At 44.7% G+C, this 17,805-nt stretch overlaps 1 protein-coding gene across 1 annotated transcript in view; it reads right to left on the reverse strand.

Annotated features, from left to right (window-relative positions):
- Positions 1-17,805, reverse strand: part of LOC120935600 (DNA (cytosine-5)-methyltransferase 3A-like) — an 80,658-nt gene that overhangs the window by 51,345 nt on the left and 11,508 nt on the right. Inside the window, exons 2-8 of the mRNA XM_040347649.1 lie at positions 17,567-17,641; positions 11,394-11,471; positions 9,603-9,749; positions 8,675-8,743; positions 8,147-8,215; positions 7,606-7,680; positions 3,733-3,810 (exon numbers count right to left, since the gene is read on the reverse strand). Of these exons, the coding sequence (XP_040203583.1) occupies positions 3,733-3,810; positions 7,606-7,680; positions 8,147-8,215; positions 8,675-8,743; positions 9,603-9,749; positions 11,394-11,471; positions 17,567-17,641 (591 nt within the window). The remainder of the gene's footprint in view (positions 1-3,732; positions 3,811-7,605; positions 7,681-8,146; positions 8,216-8,674; positions 8,744-9,602; positions 9,750-11,393; positions 11,472-17,566; positions 17,642-17,805) is intronic.

Raw genomic sequence — 17,805 nt, forward strand, 5'->3', positions numbered from 1 at the left:
TGTCTGTCTTTGGTGATTTTTCTTGTTGCATTTTCATGTTGCTGTGTCTTAGTCCGTTGCTTTTCTTGGAAGAATAATGTCCTTATTTTCTTTGAAGAGTTCTCGTCTTTTTCATGGCTTGCCTTCTTATTTTTGGCTCGTGTTAATGTAAATGTTTAGTTAAGCTGTAGGTATCCTCAAGTAAACAAATGTAAAGATGCGTGCGTAAAAATAATGTCTTTCTCCTTTTTGTGTACGCGAAAGGAATGTATAATGTATAGTGTATTCTTGGACCGTTCAAACATCAAAATCCTGACTTTCATAATAGCTCACCCAAAGTGTACATCTGCCTGTGTAACTACAATGGTGGCCTTTAAAAATAACGTGAAGCTTTCGATCCTATTTCTTCTGTGAGAACTCTCACCTTTTTTAGAATCTTCTTGGCAGCTCTTCACGTACGTAAACCTTTACGATTTTTCTCCATAACCAGAAAGTCATCGCTGGATTTTGCATGATATCTTGAAACATTCTGTCCAAACAGCTGGCCCATTAGCCTTGTGCGCGGAGTTCCATGTTGCTGAAAGGGGCCCCAGTGACTTGCTGGGTCCCCAGCTCTACTGAAGAGATCCCAGGCTGGATGCCGTTCGATGGGGGGTCGGCTTGAGGAGAACCCGGAGGCAGGTTGTCCAACAGGGCTTGAACAAACTATTGGGGATCTGGTGACCGGGACATTGACAGGTACACTTCAACTGTCACCCGGTGACCCTTACTTAATCTTCTGGGAGGATTCGCTCAATCCGTTCAGCTCATTCAAGTAATAGACCTGTGGCAGAGGTCCCTAGAGCCGGGTCTGTGGCAGAGGCCTGTTCCTCCCAGCAACCTAAAGTGACACTTCGGCTGCCAGGCTTGTGGCAGAAGTCTGTCCGGGGGCACTTCACCCACTCTGGCTAGAGTGGCGACGAACTGTAACTACTACTACTGTGCTGTTGAGAGCAGGATTGCTCCTTTCATATCCAGGCCTGATACTGCAAAGTTCTCTATCGCTTCATCAACCTTTTCTCCCTACCTCATGTTGATGTTGGGCCGAAAATAAAGCATTTGAAAACCTTCATTTATTGACTGGACATTCGATCACTACTTTACTCATCAACTACACCCCTAGACAACACTGAGAGGTAACTTAATATGCCGATCCCAACAACAACCAGCGGCTCCTGAGGGGGTAGCGCTACATATATATGGGCATATCTGTTCTGCAGTGGTTACTGGGCTGCTTTCAAACTGATCCGAAGATTCAGAGCAGTGCACCTGTGGGTTACCTGCACTGAGCCATAGACTTCTGTTAATAACTGTGAGTTTGGTGATTGATTAATTGATTTTCAGGATATGATCATTAGTCCAAATGGGGGAGGGGGTATTGCGGGATGTGGTTATTAGTGCAAGTGGGCTTTTGAAGTAGGTGGTTATAATTCGAAGTAAGATTTTGGGGGTTGTGGCCGTCAATCCAAGTGTGGAAGTTGCAGGATGTTGTCACCAAAGTGAGAGGTTGCAGGATTTGATCATCAGACCAAGTGGGAGGCATGTTGACTGCATTTCATTCCTTCAACCAGCCACCTTCAATAGTAACATGACTCTATTTGTTCTCCTTTTAAACGTACTCCATTATACAGTGGAACCTTGTAATCCAAAGTACTCGCATATCAAAGTGAGTTTCCCCATAGAAGTCAATGGAAACGAAGATAATTTGTTCCGTATTGACTTCTATAGCTATCAATACCGCATTTGGTCAGAGGTGGGGGGCGCCTGAGAGCCTTGGAATACTCAGAAAGGCTCGGGGACAGCTCGGCTGAACCCGGAAAACCTTGGTAAGGCTCGGGAACGGAATATTTCCAAGTATTTCTGGACGGCTTTGAACGGCTCCGATCGTCTCCGTTCGGCTCTGCTCGGCTCCAGCGCCCCAGCACCTCTGGCCAAATGCGGTACTGCACGCTCTATTGGCTTGAATTCTGCTAGTTTTGCGAGACAACACTCGCAAACCGAGTCCAATTTTTTTTTTTAAAGTTGCTTGTTATTCAAAATGCTTGTTAACCGCGTTACTCGTAAAACAAGGTTCCACTGTATGTAAAAGGAAAGGAGGGTGCACATTGGACAGGGACATAATAATAACACAGACTCCTACACAATGTTTGAGTTTTGGGAAGAAAACACAGTGCAGTGAAACATATATTACTATCAGAGTGTGCAATCTCCTGTACATTTACCAACAATGGTGCACTGGGAGAGGCCATGCAAACAATCCATTCTGTTTATACCCAACTTTAACGGATTTGCAAGGCATGAAATGGAATTATGATATCTGTCCCTTCCCTCACATTCCCATATCCTCAGCATTACTTTGTGCTCGTATCTTCTGCTATATCCTAATAAAGTTCCTTTTTTCAAGGTATGGAATTGTTACTGTTTTAGATTTACTGATATAAAATATCAGTGAATCTAAAACAGTAACAGTTCCATACTACTTTAGATCCGCGCAATAGCCGAAAGATGGCTACAGCGCGGACCTAATTTGCCGGGAGGGCGTCCATGGATGTCCTTCCGTACTCGAGCGGCCTGCGCACCCCCAGCTCTGTGAGCAGCGAGTCAGGGATAATCCCTACCCCTTACCACGTGATCAGCTGTCAGCCAATGACAGCTAATCATGTAATGTAAACAGAGCCGGCAGCAGTCAGAGGGACATCGGTCCCGATCAGGGAGAGGAGGCGCCTGCTAATCTGTGCCACCTGCCAGTGCCACCTACCAGTGCCCACTAGCACCACCTATCAGTGCCCACAGTGCCACCCATCAGTGCCCACAGTGCCACCTACCTGATAGGGGGGGACCACCAGTCCTTCTGTAGGGGGCCCGGGCACACAGAGGGGTCCAAACAAGGGAAGGAGGGACAATTACAGGATGCCCTGTTCGGCTCTCTGCAGCAGCTGAAAATGGTTTCTCTCACTCCCGCCAACTTTCAGCTGCTGCAGGGAGAGACACAGACACAACTGCCGGCTTCCCTGTCCCGTTAAAAAAATAACAAATTGTAACCCTGTATTGTTTTAATCCCTTGTAAAAAAAAAAAAGAAAAAAAATTGTAAAAATTGTAAAATAAAATAATTTTAAAACATTTCAACTTTTTTAAAAAAATTATAAAATGTTTTTGTTAAAAAATGAATAAAAAAAAGGGCTAAGAATGATTTTATTATGTTTATTGTGAAAATGTTGTTTTGATATATTTAACGCCGGCCCTGGCAGGTAGGCTGTACAGGGCCCTGTGATTTCTAACAGCAGCCCTGCCTACCTGTGTCACCAATCAGTGTCACCTACCAGTGCCGCCCATCAGTGTCACCTACCAGTGCCCATCAGTGCCACCTATCAGTGCCCATTAGTGCCCCCCATCAGTGCCACAAATCAGTGCCACCCATCAGGGCCATCTTATCAGTGGCTATCAGTGCCGCCTTATCTGTCCTCATCAGTGCCGCCTTATCTGTGCCTATCTGTGCCCACCAGAGCAGCCTATCTGTGCCCACCAGTGCAGCCTAATAATGCCCACCAGTGCTGCCTCATCAGCGCATATCAATGAAGGATAGAAATTACCTGTTTGCAAAATGTTATAACAAACTATTTTTATTTTATTTCCATGTTTTTCTGTTTGTTTAGCTGAAAATTGGTTTTAAGTGCCCAGTAAAGAAGTGGTTAAAACAAATAAGAAGGACCTACCTCGGTTGTAGTGTTCTTCACAGACCTCCTGAACATTGGTAGACATATCTTCATCCGACTCTACACAGATGACATCTTCTGGAAAAGAGCAAGGATTATAGTGTGTTCTTATCATATACAGTATGTTGCATTCCTGGTTAAGTCTGAGGCCCCGTACACACGACCGAGTTTCTCAGCAGAATTCAGCCAGAAACTCGATCGGAGCTGTATTCTGCCGAGAAACCCGGCAGTGTGTACACTTTCGGCCGAGGAAACATGTTCTCTATTTCCTCGTTAGTCAATGGGGAAACTTGGCTCGCCGAGATCCTCGGCGGCTTCACAAGGAACTCGACGAGCAAAACGATGTGTTTTGCTCATCGAGTTTCTCAGCCGTGTGTACGGGGCCTGACACTCCATACACTAAAAAGATTTTTATTGATTTCCACCTCTGTCTTTAGCTGTAGATGTTTTGCACAGAGCACATGAAAAAATGCACATATACCAAGCAAACGAAAAAGAACAACCAGTAAGGAAGGCCCAAATCACCATGGCCAAGGCTCAGCATGGTAACATTTTAGGTGATAGGCAAATTGACCCAGGTTTGTACCAGGGCAACAATGACATTATTCCTGTAGGGGTCTGGGACACAAATCTGTCAAATTAGAGTTCAGCCCTTGAGGATCTACACCAGGGGTGTCAAACTTCATCGTCATCATTATGGTTGGCCTCAAAGGGCCAGTTGTGTCTGCCATGTTGTTGTGTCTGAGCGATCTACAATAAAGTTTCTTGTGGATGATACCAGTTGAGTCTGACCCTCCTTTTCAACTGGCATAGAGCTGTATTACTCTCATCATAATTATAAGCAAACGTCCAGAGCACTCCACCCCCCTACATCAGATGATAAGAGCCACCTCCATCACCATCAGAAGTCAAGAGTCCCTCAATCTCACCTACATCACAGTGCACCCATCTTACCTTCTGCTGCTGCTGGGAAGAAACTGGGAGCGGAGTTGGGAGGCAGAGAGTGCAGAGTCTGGAGGAGGACCTGAGGATTCACATCAGTGGTCTGTTTAACCACTTGCCGACCAGCCGCTGCAGTTTCACTGCGGCAACATGGCTCGGCTGGGTAAAATGACGTTATGTTATGTCGCTTCACCCTGTGGCCACTAGGGGCACGCACACGCCCCCAGAGCCGATGCGAGTGCCCGGCGGGCGCGATGACCACACAGCTCCCGATTCTTTCAGGGGGAGAAATTACCCACTGTACTGTATGAACAGCGATCTGTCATTTCCCCTAGTAAGTCCTATCCCCCTTTGGTTAGAACACAAATTAGGGAAGACAATTAACCCCTTGATCGCCCCCTAGTGCTTAACCCCTTCACTGCCACTGCCATTTTTACAGTAAACAGTGCATGTTTATAGCACTGATCGCTGTAAAATTTTCAATGGTCCCAAAAATGTGGCAAAAGTGTATGATGTGTGCGCCATAATGTCGCAGTCCCGATAAAAATTGCAGATCGCCGCCATTACTAGTAAAAAAAATTATAATAAAAAATTCTATCCCCTATTTTGTAGACGCTATAACTTTTGTGCAAACCAATCAATATACACTTATTGCAATTTTTTTTACCAAAAATATGTGGAAGAATACATATCAGCCCAAACTGAGGGAAAAAATGTTTTTGGGGAAAAAAAATTGGGGATATTTATTATAGCAAAAAGTAAAAGATATTGGGCCAAATCCACAAAAGAGATACGCAGGCGGAACTGCTGTTCAGCCTGCGTATCTCTGTGCCTAACTGTGGAAACGATCCTCAAAAGGATTTTTTCAAAGTTAGGCAGAAGATCTGACATCTGTAAGACACTTACACTGTCAGATCTTAAGATGCAGTACCGCATCCGCCGCTGGGGGCATTTCGAGTCGAAATGCCGCCTAGCGTATGCAAATGAGTACTTAAGCAGATCCACAAAGCTTTTAAGCTTTTAAAATTAGGGCTGGTTTTACAATGTGTAAAGTTAGTACACCATGTAAAACCAGACCTTTTTTTCGATCGCCGCGATTTTTTTTAAAATTTGAATTTTTTTTCCCGGAGCGTAAATTTTTTTTCACCCGTCGCAACTTTATTGTCCCGTCGCAATCCACAAAGCCCGGCGTAAATTACATTCGTGCGCTGCAAATCTTCCGGGGCTGAAGCAGTTAAACCCTAATATTTCACCAAAGCACTCCAAGGGGGCTGCTATAAATACTGTAAAAAATAATAAAAAACAAAATAACAAAATTTAAAAAATAAAACAGAATGCAAAAAAATAAAACACTACCATAGGCGTCAGCCCTCTGAGTACAGCGCGGACATCTTCCACTGGAGTTACTTCTGGGTTCACAGCTCCGGCACTGTGATTGGTGGAGCCCCGATGATGTCACTCATGCACGCAGGAGCCGCCAATCACGGCACGACTCCCGAAGAAACAACACAGCTGCCCGTTTCTTCGGTGCGCATGCGCCGATAACGTCGGCAGCAGCGCATATACTGAATGGCCCATATTCTCTCTAAAAATCCGCGGGCTGCGCTTAAGGCACTTACACTCCGCTGTCCCAACTTACAGGAGCAAGTGTTGTATTCCCCAAACACTTGCTCCATAAGTTGGGACGGCGGAGTGTAAATGCCCCGGCGTAGCCTGGTGGATCTCCAAGGGGGCGGCTTGTATTCAAATTAAGCGCGCCCCCGATTCTAATGAACTGCGCATGCGCCGGGCTTCAAAAAGCCCAGTGCGCATGCTCCAGTTCTCGGCGGAAAACGTCAATGACGCCGACGTGTGCGTCATTGACGTAAAGTCGTATTCAAGAACGACTTACGGAAACGACGTACCCGACGAAAAAACACAACGCGGACCCGACGCCATCCGTAACATGGCCTACGTGGGACTTGCGGAAATTTACTCCTCATATAGCAGGACTAAATTTCCGCTTACGCAAACAACGTTAGCGACGGTTACGTGACGCGAACTCGTTCGGGAATCGGCGTAGAAGGATCATTTGCATACGCAAATGAGTCCTTCACGTAAATGCCATCTAGCGGCGGCCGGCGTCATTACATTTAAGATCCGCCAGTGTAAGTGACTTACAGATGGCGGATCTTAAGTGTATCTATGCGAAAATGATTCTAAGAATCAGTCGCATAGATACACGGGCCAAAAAAGGGAGTTACGATGGAGTATCCTGAGATACTCCATCGTAACTTCTATGAGAATATGGCCCAGTATCTCCTAAACTGTACAAGTTTAGGAGATATTCAAGGTACCTACAGGGAAGCCTTATTATAGGCTTACTTGTAGGTAAAAGTGGTGTAACAGGGTTTACAACCACTTTAATTACTAAAATTAAGAGTGCAATACCCCAGTGATCTTTGATCTCTTTCATGTTTCTGTTTAAATTAAATCTCCGCCTCTAAAAGTGTGCCTATCCATACTCCAGTGTATTTAAAATAATTGAAGAGGTGTGCCAGCACCATCTAGTGGTGACAATGCATTTGTGATATTTCACATTATCACCACTAGGTGCCACTGACAATATAGGAACTACAGATATTTGGGAAAATGCAGAAATCTTCGCACTAATGCTGTGGATGTTTGTCATATTCGCACAACAAACATTGTTACAATGTGTAACCTGGGGGAAGAAATCACATATTATTTTTTGATTGTACAAACTCTTTCACATTTACAAACAATGGTGCCCTTTAGATAGCAATGAGTGTTGAAAAATTTACATAGTAGAGGGGTGAAGGAGAATAATGGTTTCTCATTTTGCCATATCCTCAGCATGGTATGACCAACTTTATACCTGTCATGCTATAACCTAACAAAGATACTTTTTTTTCAATCAAAAGGACATACCTTGATTGTAGCGTTCTTCATAGTCCTCCTGAACATCGTCGGACATGTCATCATCTGACTCTATACAGATGGCATCTGGATGAGAGCAAGAGTTATAGTATGTTGTCATATACAGTATACTGCATTCCTTCACTGTACATACCGAAAAGATCTGTATTAATGCCCATCTGTGTCATTAGCTGTAGATAATTTCTACAGGGCATATAACAAAAAGTGACAGCAGGGAACAGGAAAGAGCAGCAGACACCGGGCAGGCTAGCGCATTGAGCTTTCTCCTGTCTAGTCTACCACAGGGCCCTGGGCAGGCTAGTTTCAGGCCAGCAGTGCATGGTCGCGGTGCACAACCATAAAAACGGCCATTATAAATGCAGTCAGTGCCAGTACACCTTGGGGTGACACCATCTCTTTCGGATATCACTTCCTACTTGATGGTGTCACCCCTCTGGTGGGTGTCACCCGGGTGCGTTCCGCACCCCCTATAGCAATGCCATGTCATGCTATAACCTAACAAAGATAAATTTTTTCAATCAAAAGGACATACCTTGATTGTAGTGTTCTTCATAGTCCTCCTGAACATCGTCGGACATGTCTGACTCTATACAGATGGCATCTGGATGGGAGCAAGAGTTATGGTATGTTGTCATATACAGTATACTGCATTCCTTCACTGTACATACCGAAAAGATCTGTATTAATGCCCATCTGTGTCTTTAGCTGTAGATAATTTCTACAGGGCATATAACAAAATTCACATATACTATAAAAGGGCGAACAGTGAGACCCAAATCATCATAGCCAGGGTCTGGGGGGGGGGGGGGACATTTTAGGTAGTAGAAAAATCGCCCCAAGTGTATATCAGAGCAATAACGGAATTTTACTGTAGGGGGGCATAAATGGCAGGCTAGTTTCAGGCCGGCAGTGCATGGTCGCAGTGCACAACCATAAAAGTGGCCATTGTAAATGCAGTCAGTACCGGCACACGATCCCTGCTGTCACAGGTTGGGGGTGACACCATCTCTTTCGGATATCACTTCCTACTTGATGGTGTCACCCCTCTAGCGGGACATACCTTGATTGTAGTGTTCTTCATAGTCCTCCTGAACATCGTCGGACATGTCTGACTCTATACAGATGGCATCTGGATGAGAACAAGAATTATAGTATGTTGTCATATACAGTATACTGCATTCCTTCACTGTACATACCGAAAAGATCTGTATTAATGCCCATCCGTGTCTTTAGCAGTAGATAATTTTTACAGGGCATATAACAAAATGCACATATACTAAGAAGGGCGAACAGTGAGACCCAAATCATCATGGCCAGGGTCTGGGGGGGGGGGGGGGCAACATTTTAGGTGGTAGACAAATTGCCCCGGTGTATATTAGAGCAATAAAGGCATTTTCCTGTAGGGGTCCGGGGCATAAATCTGTCAAGATAGGGTCATCAATACAGATGATCTTTGAGTTTGAGTTGAACGTAAGTTTCGACTCGAACATCAGGTGGTCGTCCGTTTGCCGAACAGCAAATTTTATGGGGCGTTTGCGGAAAATTTGAGCGCCGCAGAATGCCCCATAATGCACTGCGAGATCGCAGTGCAGTGCTGTATGATGATTGTCCAAAGCATACACCTTGACCTGCATGCTTTGGCCAATCACAGCACGCTCCTCAGCGAGAGCCATAATTGGCCAAAGGCAGGGTGCACAACCATAAAAACGGCCATTGCAAATGCAGTCAGTGCCGGCATACGATCCCTGTGCTGTCAAAGGTTGGGGGTAATACTTGATGGTGTCACCCCTCTGGCGAGTGCCAACCGGGTGCAGTCCACACCCCCCGTAGCGACGCCAATGGTAGGGAAAGTCCCCCTCAGCGGCGAATTAGATTAGTAGGGCAGCACTATTTGCTAAGCCAAAAAAGGATGGCAGAGTGCAGAGGAATAGTCACCAGCATTGCCTGGGGTCTCTCTGCAGATGATCTTTTACATATTACTGACTTACTACGATTTGTTCTGCTCTTTGACTCTTCATTGGGATGGTGGTCTTTGTGGAGGAGCAGGGCTTTGTTGATGACATTGGAGATCTGAGACCAGTTAGGCAGTGAAGAGAAACGACTTTGGGAGATCAGTCGTGTAGGACAGAGGAAGCCTATGGGAGTGAGAATGACAGTAAGTATTTCACTATATTCCAATCCCAACTGGGTGAGTATTTCGTGCAGTGAGGTGGGGGAACCACTGCAAGGGTAACTTTTTATCCAGCCCAGACTTCAGGTTTAAAGAAAAATTATTTCAACTGTTTATAGAGAAACAAGTTACGCTGGCCATAAATGGATCGCAATTTGGGCGGTTCCACAGGGACCAGTTAAATTTCGATCCATTTATGTCCATTCTTGTTCAAGAGGAGTCAACCTAGTGATCAACGCCTCCCAAATGGTACTGTTGGAAAATTTGTGTTTAATCAGTGCAGGTAGCCAATGGGCTACAGTGCTAATCAGTGTATTTTGGCAGCAGAGGAGGATGTCTGTAAAAAGAACAATAGTGCAGCAGGGAGGATTCCTTCATCCACCTTGAATGTGTGTATGAAACAGCTGGCCGGAAAGAAAATTAATCATCAATGACTAGATTTAGAATGACTAGGAAAGGTTGCACACAGTAACCCCCTGCAGTTCTCAGAGAATGTCCATTGTATGAACTGTCCCTCTGCTTTCAGTGAGATTGGAGAAGTCAGAGGCACTTTGGGGTGTATTTATAAAAAATAAAGTAAAAACTGCATTGCATTGCAATTCTTCCAGTATAGGTGCTTTTACATTCTTTCTAAATGAATGGAATAAAAAAGAATGTTATGCTATTTTCTGTGCTGGTAAAATAATTTCCATTGGCCCAGATTCAGGTAGATCCGAGCAATATTTGCGTGGGCAAAGAGCAAATATTTTTCTCTGCGCCCACGCAAATATTGCGTTTTGCCCGCGATTCACGGAGCAGTTGCTCCGTAAATTGCGCGGGCGATATGCTAAACAGCCGGGCGTAAGGCTGCCTAATGTAAATGATCCCGCCGGGGGCGGGAATCATTTAAATTAGGCGCGCTCCCGCGCCGAGCGAACAGCGCATGCTCCGTCGGGAAACTTTCCCGACGTGCATTGCGGCAAATGACGTCGCAAGGACGTCATTTGCTTCTAAGTGAACGTGAATGGCGTCCAGCGCCATTCACGAATCACTTACGTAAACGACGTGAAATTAAAATTTCACGAGCGGGAAGCGCAGCTATACTTTAGCATTGGCTGCCCCTGCTACAGCAGGAGCAACCTTGCGCTAAAGTTGCCGTACGGAAACTCCGTACCTTGCGTGCTCAGGGCCCGCGCAACTTTTGTGAATCGGTGGTAGTATGCAATTTGCATACTATACGCCGATCACAATGGCCGCGCCCCCTAGCGGCCAACGCAAGAATGCAGCCTGGGATATGAAGGCATAAGGAGGCTTATGTCTGTCATATCCTAGGCTGCAGTCGGTGTAACGAGGTTCCTGAATCAGGAGCACTCGTTACACCGGAGCAAGTAAGCCCTTGCGCCGCGCAACCTATGGTTGCGCAGGCGCAAGTGCTTCTTGAATCTGGGCCATTGACTTTAAATGGAAAATACCACATTTGGCCACTAGATGGGGCGAAGTATCATAAGAATTTCCTGTGATATTTTGCTCCCTCTAGTGGCCAAATACTCAGCACGCTAGGTGTGAATGAGTTCACATAGCTGACTCATGTTTTAAATTTACCATCTTTATAAAAACAGTGACAAAGTACCTTCACTGGTACTTTCTTTATCTTTGTCCACTTCACTTCTTGAACAATCAGACTCCATACATAGCACATCTTCTTCTTCTAAAAAAAAAAAAATAGCCAAAAAAATTATAGGAGAATAAAAAAAGGATATTGAATATAAAGGATTACTTTCTCAGGGGAGCACCATTGCTAACGAATCCTAATCTGGACTGCACTATGAAGTCTCTCTCTCTCACCCTTTGTTCTTCCATCATCCTTCATTTAGGTCTCATACATATTAATGTAATATTTACCAGTATATGTCCAGACAAAACTTTGTATTCAGAGATTTTCCCTTACTAAAGCTGGCCATACACCATTAAAATTTAAAACCGTATTAAAGTTGTTCTGAAGGCAAAGAGTTTTATCTTTAAAAAAAAACTTTCAATGTCACCCCCCCCCCCCTATACTTACCTGACCCCTCTCCCGATCCAGCACTGTTTTTCTCTCCCCTTTTCTTGGTCTCATTGGAGGGTTGGCAGCCAATGGCTACCACTGTTCTCAACTGAATCATTTGATTTGATGTGGGGAGGGGCTGAGCCACGCTGTGTGTGTCTATGAACACACACAGCCCAGCTTGGGAGCATAGCCCCCCCATGTCTGTCCCATAACAAGTGTCTTCCTATGGGAGGCACACTCATAAGAGGAGGAGCCCTGGAGCACCAGTGGGGGAACCCCAGAAAAGGAGATTCTGGAAAGTTGTCATTTAAACACCATTAACTAATAAAAAATCCAACAAACATTCCAAAAAAAAAATCTATTGTGAATGGCCAGCTTTACAGTCAGACTAACAACAATTTCACCATACAGGAATTAAGGGTAAATCTCTGTTTTTGCATGCATTGCTCTCTAAAAAGCGATCCACGGTGGATCGCTGTTCAGAGGTTGCCTGGCAGGCAGGGAGGAGGCGATATGTTGCCTCATTACTGCTTGTTTTACTCCCCAAAAGCCCACACCACCATGCTGCAACCATATGTATTGCACATGAATGCAGAGCAGTTATAGCACAGCCCCACTTGAATGGGGCTTCTAATTTAAAAATATCTTTACTGAGCTCTGGTGAGTGGTGACCATAACTGAACTGCATATTTAAGAATATGAGGCTGAACCAGTGTTCTGTAAAGGGTTAGAATAATTTATCTCTAGAATGCATTACTTTAATGAATGAGATTCGTTTTCTGCTTAACCCCCTGTTTTATCTACGTCTTCCTGTAATGATGATGCTACATCCTGTGCCAAATAACGTTCCACACAATGGCCCAGATTCACGTCTGAGTCTGAGTCTGAGGCGTCGTATCTTGGCGCCTGATTCAAAGAATCAGATACGCCAGAATTTCTCTAAGATACGACCAGCGTAAGTCTCCTACGCCGTCGTATCTTAACTGCATATTTACGCTGGCCGCTGATTTACGCCTAGAATATGTAAATCAGCTAGATACGCCTATTCACGAACGTACGCCCGGCCGACGCAGTATAGATTCGCCGTTTACGTTAGGCTTTTCCGGCGTAAAGTTACCCCTGCTATATGAGGTGCAGCCAATGTTAAGTATGGACGTCGGGCCAGCGTCGAATTTTCCATCGATTACGTCGTTTGCGTAAGTCGTTCGCGAATAGGGCTTTGTGCGGGTTAATTTGGAGCATGCGCACTGGGATACTTTCACGGACAGCGCATGCGCCGTTCGTAAAAAGCGTCATATACGTGGGGTCACAGTAGATTAACATAAAACACGCCCTCATGTTCCATATTTGAATTAGGCGGGCTTACGCCGGCCTATTTACACTACGCCGCCGCAACTTTGCTTTGTGAATACTGCACTTGCCTGTCAAAGTTGCGGAGGCGTAGCGTAAATAGGATACATTACGCCTGCTCACAAATATGCGCTCCTTGCGTGAATCTGGGCCAATATGTTTTTGTGTGTGTGATTAAAAAAAAAAAAACTACCACTATTTTATTATCCAGGGACCCTGCTTTCAGAAATATGTTTGGGAGTTTTAAAGTGATATTAAACACACACGCTGTTTATTTTACACTGTCCCTTCTATTTCTGTATGTAATGATGGCACTGTATTTATTTTAATAATAAAAAAAATCTAAGTACCTTTTTCCTAATTGATATACAGCTGTCACATGACTCAGCTCTATCCCAGCCTGTCTGCAGGAAAACATAAGCAGGAGGAGCTTCTAGTCCTCTGCTGCTGGTCACATGTTCAAAATACAAAAAAACTTCCTTTGTAATACAGAGTAAAAATAAATAATTATTATCAATAAACTGTTTTAAATTGTCATACAAATATATATTTATTATTTGTTGGCAATAACATGGCGTGGGCGGATTTCTGCCAGTCACAGGCTGTGTCACGTCCCTCCAGCTTGTGTCTTATAATAAGAGAAGAGAGGTGAAGCCACCATTAATCTACATGTAACATGGGTGGACTGACAACTCATGGGGCCCCGGGTACTGGAGATTATGGGGCCCCCGGGCAATAAATTATGGGGCCACACAGTATACATACACAGTATACACACACAGTATACATACACACAGAATACACATACACACACTGAAAAGGTACCGGAGAGGCGGGGCAGCTATAATATTGGGATTTTTTTTAAAACACAGATTTTTACATATTGTCACTGGTTTTACTGAGGCTAGAAACCCTGATGGGGCCCCCAAGTGGCATGGGGCCCTTGGGCAGTGCCCGAGTACCCGAATGGTCTGTCTGCCCCTGACATGTAATATCCTGCCCCCAATGTGTTTAGCTGATTAGTGAGCATAGAGGAGGAGGGAGGGAGTGGGCTGTCATTTACCACTGTGTATACTATACACCCACATGTATGACTCTATGGGTTGCTTACAGTGCCTTAAAAAAGCCTTAAAAAAGTATTCATACCCTTGAAACTTTTCAAATTTTTTCATGTTACAACCAAGTGTCAAGTCTTTTGCAGACCCTAATTCCGCGTACACACGATCAGATTTTCCGTCGGAAAAACCTTGGATGGTTTTTCCGACGGAATTCCGCTCAAGCTTGGCTTGCATACACACGGTCACACAAAAGTTCTCTGAACTTTTGACCGTTAGGAACGCGGTGACGTACAACACTACGACAAGCCTTGAAACTGAAGTTCAATGCTTCAGAGCATGCGTCAAATTGTTTCCGAGCATGCGTCGGAATTGCTACAGACGATCGGAATTTCCGATTGGAATATTTTCCATCTGAAAATTTGAGAACCAGCTCTCAAATTTTTGTTGGTGGAAATCCCTGAAAGGAAAAGTCCAATGGAGCATACACCCGGTCGGAATTTCCGACCAAAAGCTCAATTCAAACTTTTCTTGTCGGAAATTCCGACCGTGTGTAACAGTTTTTTCTCTAATATTTTCCTGTATTTGGCTCCATCCATCTTTCCATCAACTCTGACCAGCTTCTCTGTCCCTGCTGGAGAAAATATTCTCCATAACATGATACTGCCACCACCATGTTTCACGGTGGGGGTGGTGTGTTCAGGGTGATGTGCAGTGTTAGTTTTCCGCCAAACATAGCGTTTTGTCTTTAGGCCAAAAAGTAAAATTTTGGTCTCATCTGATCAGAGCACCTTCTTCCACATGTTTGCTGTGTCCCCCACATGTCTTTTCACAAACTACAAACGGGACTTCTTATGACTTTCTTTCAACAATGGCTTTCTTCTTGCCACTCTTCCATAAAGGCCAGTACAGACACACCATTCAAGACAACCGCCGTTCTTTTGAATGGCACGCTCGTCACATTCGATGTTGTCGCCACCATCTTGCTACACACTACCCTTGAAAACTATCGCGCATGCGTCAAAGTCATTTCAAGCATGCATGGGTTTCCATGGAGCAGGTAAGTATACACACGCTCGGGTTTCTCGTCGGGAAACAGGCAGACAAGAATTCCGACAAGAAAATAGAGAGCAGGATCTCTATTTTTCTCATCGAGATTCTGGGCAGATTTCTCGACGAGAAACCTCAAAACCTCGTACACACGCACGTTTCTCTCAGCAAAAAAGCTCTCCCAGCAGTTTTCTTGCGGAGAAAACCGTGCGTGTGTACGAGGCTTAATAGTTGTCCTGTGGACAGATTCTCTCACCTGAGCTGTGGATCTCTGCAGCTCCTCCAGAGTTACCATGGGCCTCCTGGCTGCTTCTATGATTAATGCTCTCCTTGCCTGGCCTGTCAGTTTAGGTGGATGGCCATGTAGGTTTGCAATTGTGCCATACTCTTTCCATACCTCCCAACTGTCCCTGATTTTGAGGGATTGACTGTCCCTGATTTGGAACAATGTCCCTCTGTCCCTCATTCCTCCAATTAAGTTTTTCCCAGTGCTAAACCTTTTATCTGATTTCTAAATTGTTACATTTGTATTGTAAATTCCAAAGGCCAATATAAAGGAATAGTAGTGGTAAAATAAGCACTTGTGGGCAGAGGTGGCTCTAGGCTTTGTGAGGCCTTAGGCGTAACTTAGACATGAGGCCCCACCAGGGGCGGACTGACAACTCATGGGGCCCCCGGGCAATAGGAGATTATGGGCCCCTCGGGCAATAGGAGATTATGGGGCCCCCGGGCAATAGGAGATTATGGGGCCCCCAGGCAATAGATTATGGGGCCACACAGTCCTGTACATACACACACAGTATACATACACACACTGAGAAGATACTGGAGAGGTGGGGCAGCTATAATCTTGGGATTTTTAGACCAAAAGGATGTCGGTAAGGGACATTTCAGGGACAGATGTAAAAAAACACAGATTTTTACATACTGTCCCTGGTTTTACTGAGGCTGGCAAACCTGATGGGGCCCCCTTTTGGCATGAAAAATAGGGTTTTCTTCCGTCCGCAAAAGCGGATCTTTGCGGACGCGGATGGTTGCGGACGTTAGCGGATGCATCATCCGCTAACGTCTGCAATCCCATAGGGATACATTACAAGTCCGTAAACGGACTTGTAATAAACAGACCGTTTGTCCGTACGTGTGAAAGGGCCCTTAAGCGATAAAAATTAACTGCATAAATTGCATATATTAAGAGCCTTAAAGTGGGGGAGATGTCTGTGGATATTACAGTGGGGACTATATATGGTGGTGATCCGAAAAATGCATGTGCATTATAATTAATCGAAATTAGTCGATTAAAAAAAAATCGATTAATCGAACGCGAAAATTTTAATCAGTAACAGCCCTACATTGTATTACTCAATGATGTTTTACACAGGAGCTAATGCATTTTGACTAGTAACACATAGCAATTCCCGACTGTCATTCTGACAGCGGTAATCACAGGTTATAGTGGCAGGTGGCGTTTAGGGTGACCACATTTCCAACCTACCATTCAGGGACACCCTCCCTTCCCAAAAATCAGCTTGTGCTGTAACAAATCACAGCACAGTGATTGGACACAAGAGGCGGGATTTATGATTTCTCCAATCACAAGCAGGGGGCGGGATTGTGCTCCTCCAGGCATTCCTGGCCAGGACAAGTACTGTCAGTGAGTAAAGCAGTGATGTGGTGGCCTTTTTTGGGGGCCTCAGATTGGCCCGGGGGCGGGGGGGCTGTGTCAGTTTCATTCCGGGACACTGTATTGTCCTGGAATAAATGTGCCCGGGACAGACCTGCAAAATGGGCAATCCGGGACACGTGGTCACCCTAGTGGCGTTGCAGCTGGGGAAGAGTTACAGAACATAGGAGATACATCCTGGAAACTTTGATGCTCTTTTGGGACATGCCCCCTATTTCTAAAACCCTGAAGTGGTTAAGGTGTATCTCTGAGCAAAACTTTTTTTTTTTTTTTTTTGGACAGATTAGGGGAACGGTTAGACCACCTTTCAAATTTTTGCTGTAGCAGCTGTGTCCCCATTGAGGAGTCACTCAGTTTGCACTGGTGACCATTGTTACAGAAAAGGAAGCTAAGCGGAAATCTAAAATTTTAGAGCTGTCCCCAGAACAAGAGGTGAGGGAAAAGCTCCCAATGGGCACACCTGTTCTGGGAACAACTCTCCAAAAATGGGAATTCCCTTCACTTAGTGGATTTCCTCTAACATCCTTTTCCATCTCTAGGACAGAACGTGAAGGAAAATTCCCTCAATGATATTCGGACAGTGAAATATCTGAAAATCACATGCAATTAGTCTGGCTCACCTTTGGTATTAGAAGTGCCCTCTTCTGTCAGATCTACACAGTCTTCATTATCATCAGAGTCCACATAAATGTAGCCTTGCATAAAAGAGAAAATGTAATATAAATCAATATCATTTCTTTTGAAATCTCAACCAAAGCTGCTTTGTTGGCTTGTTACTAGTTTGACCAATGAAAAATAGCAAATGAAAAAGGCGTGGCGCTAATTAAAAAAAATAAAAATAATAATCACCCCCAAAAAA

This window comes from Rana temporaria, chromosome 4 (genome assembly GCF_905171775.1).
Source record: "Rana temporaria chromosome 4, aRanTem1.1, whole genome shotgun sequence".
NCBI lineage: Eukaryota > Metazoa > Chordata > Amphibia > Anura > Ranidae > Rana > Rana temporaria.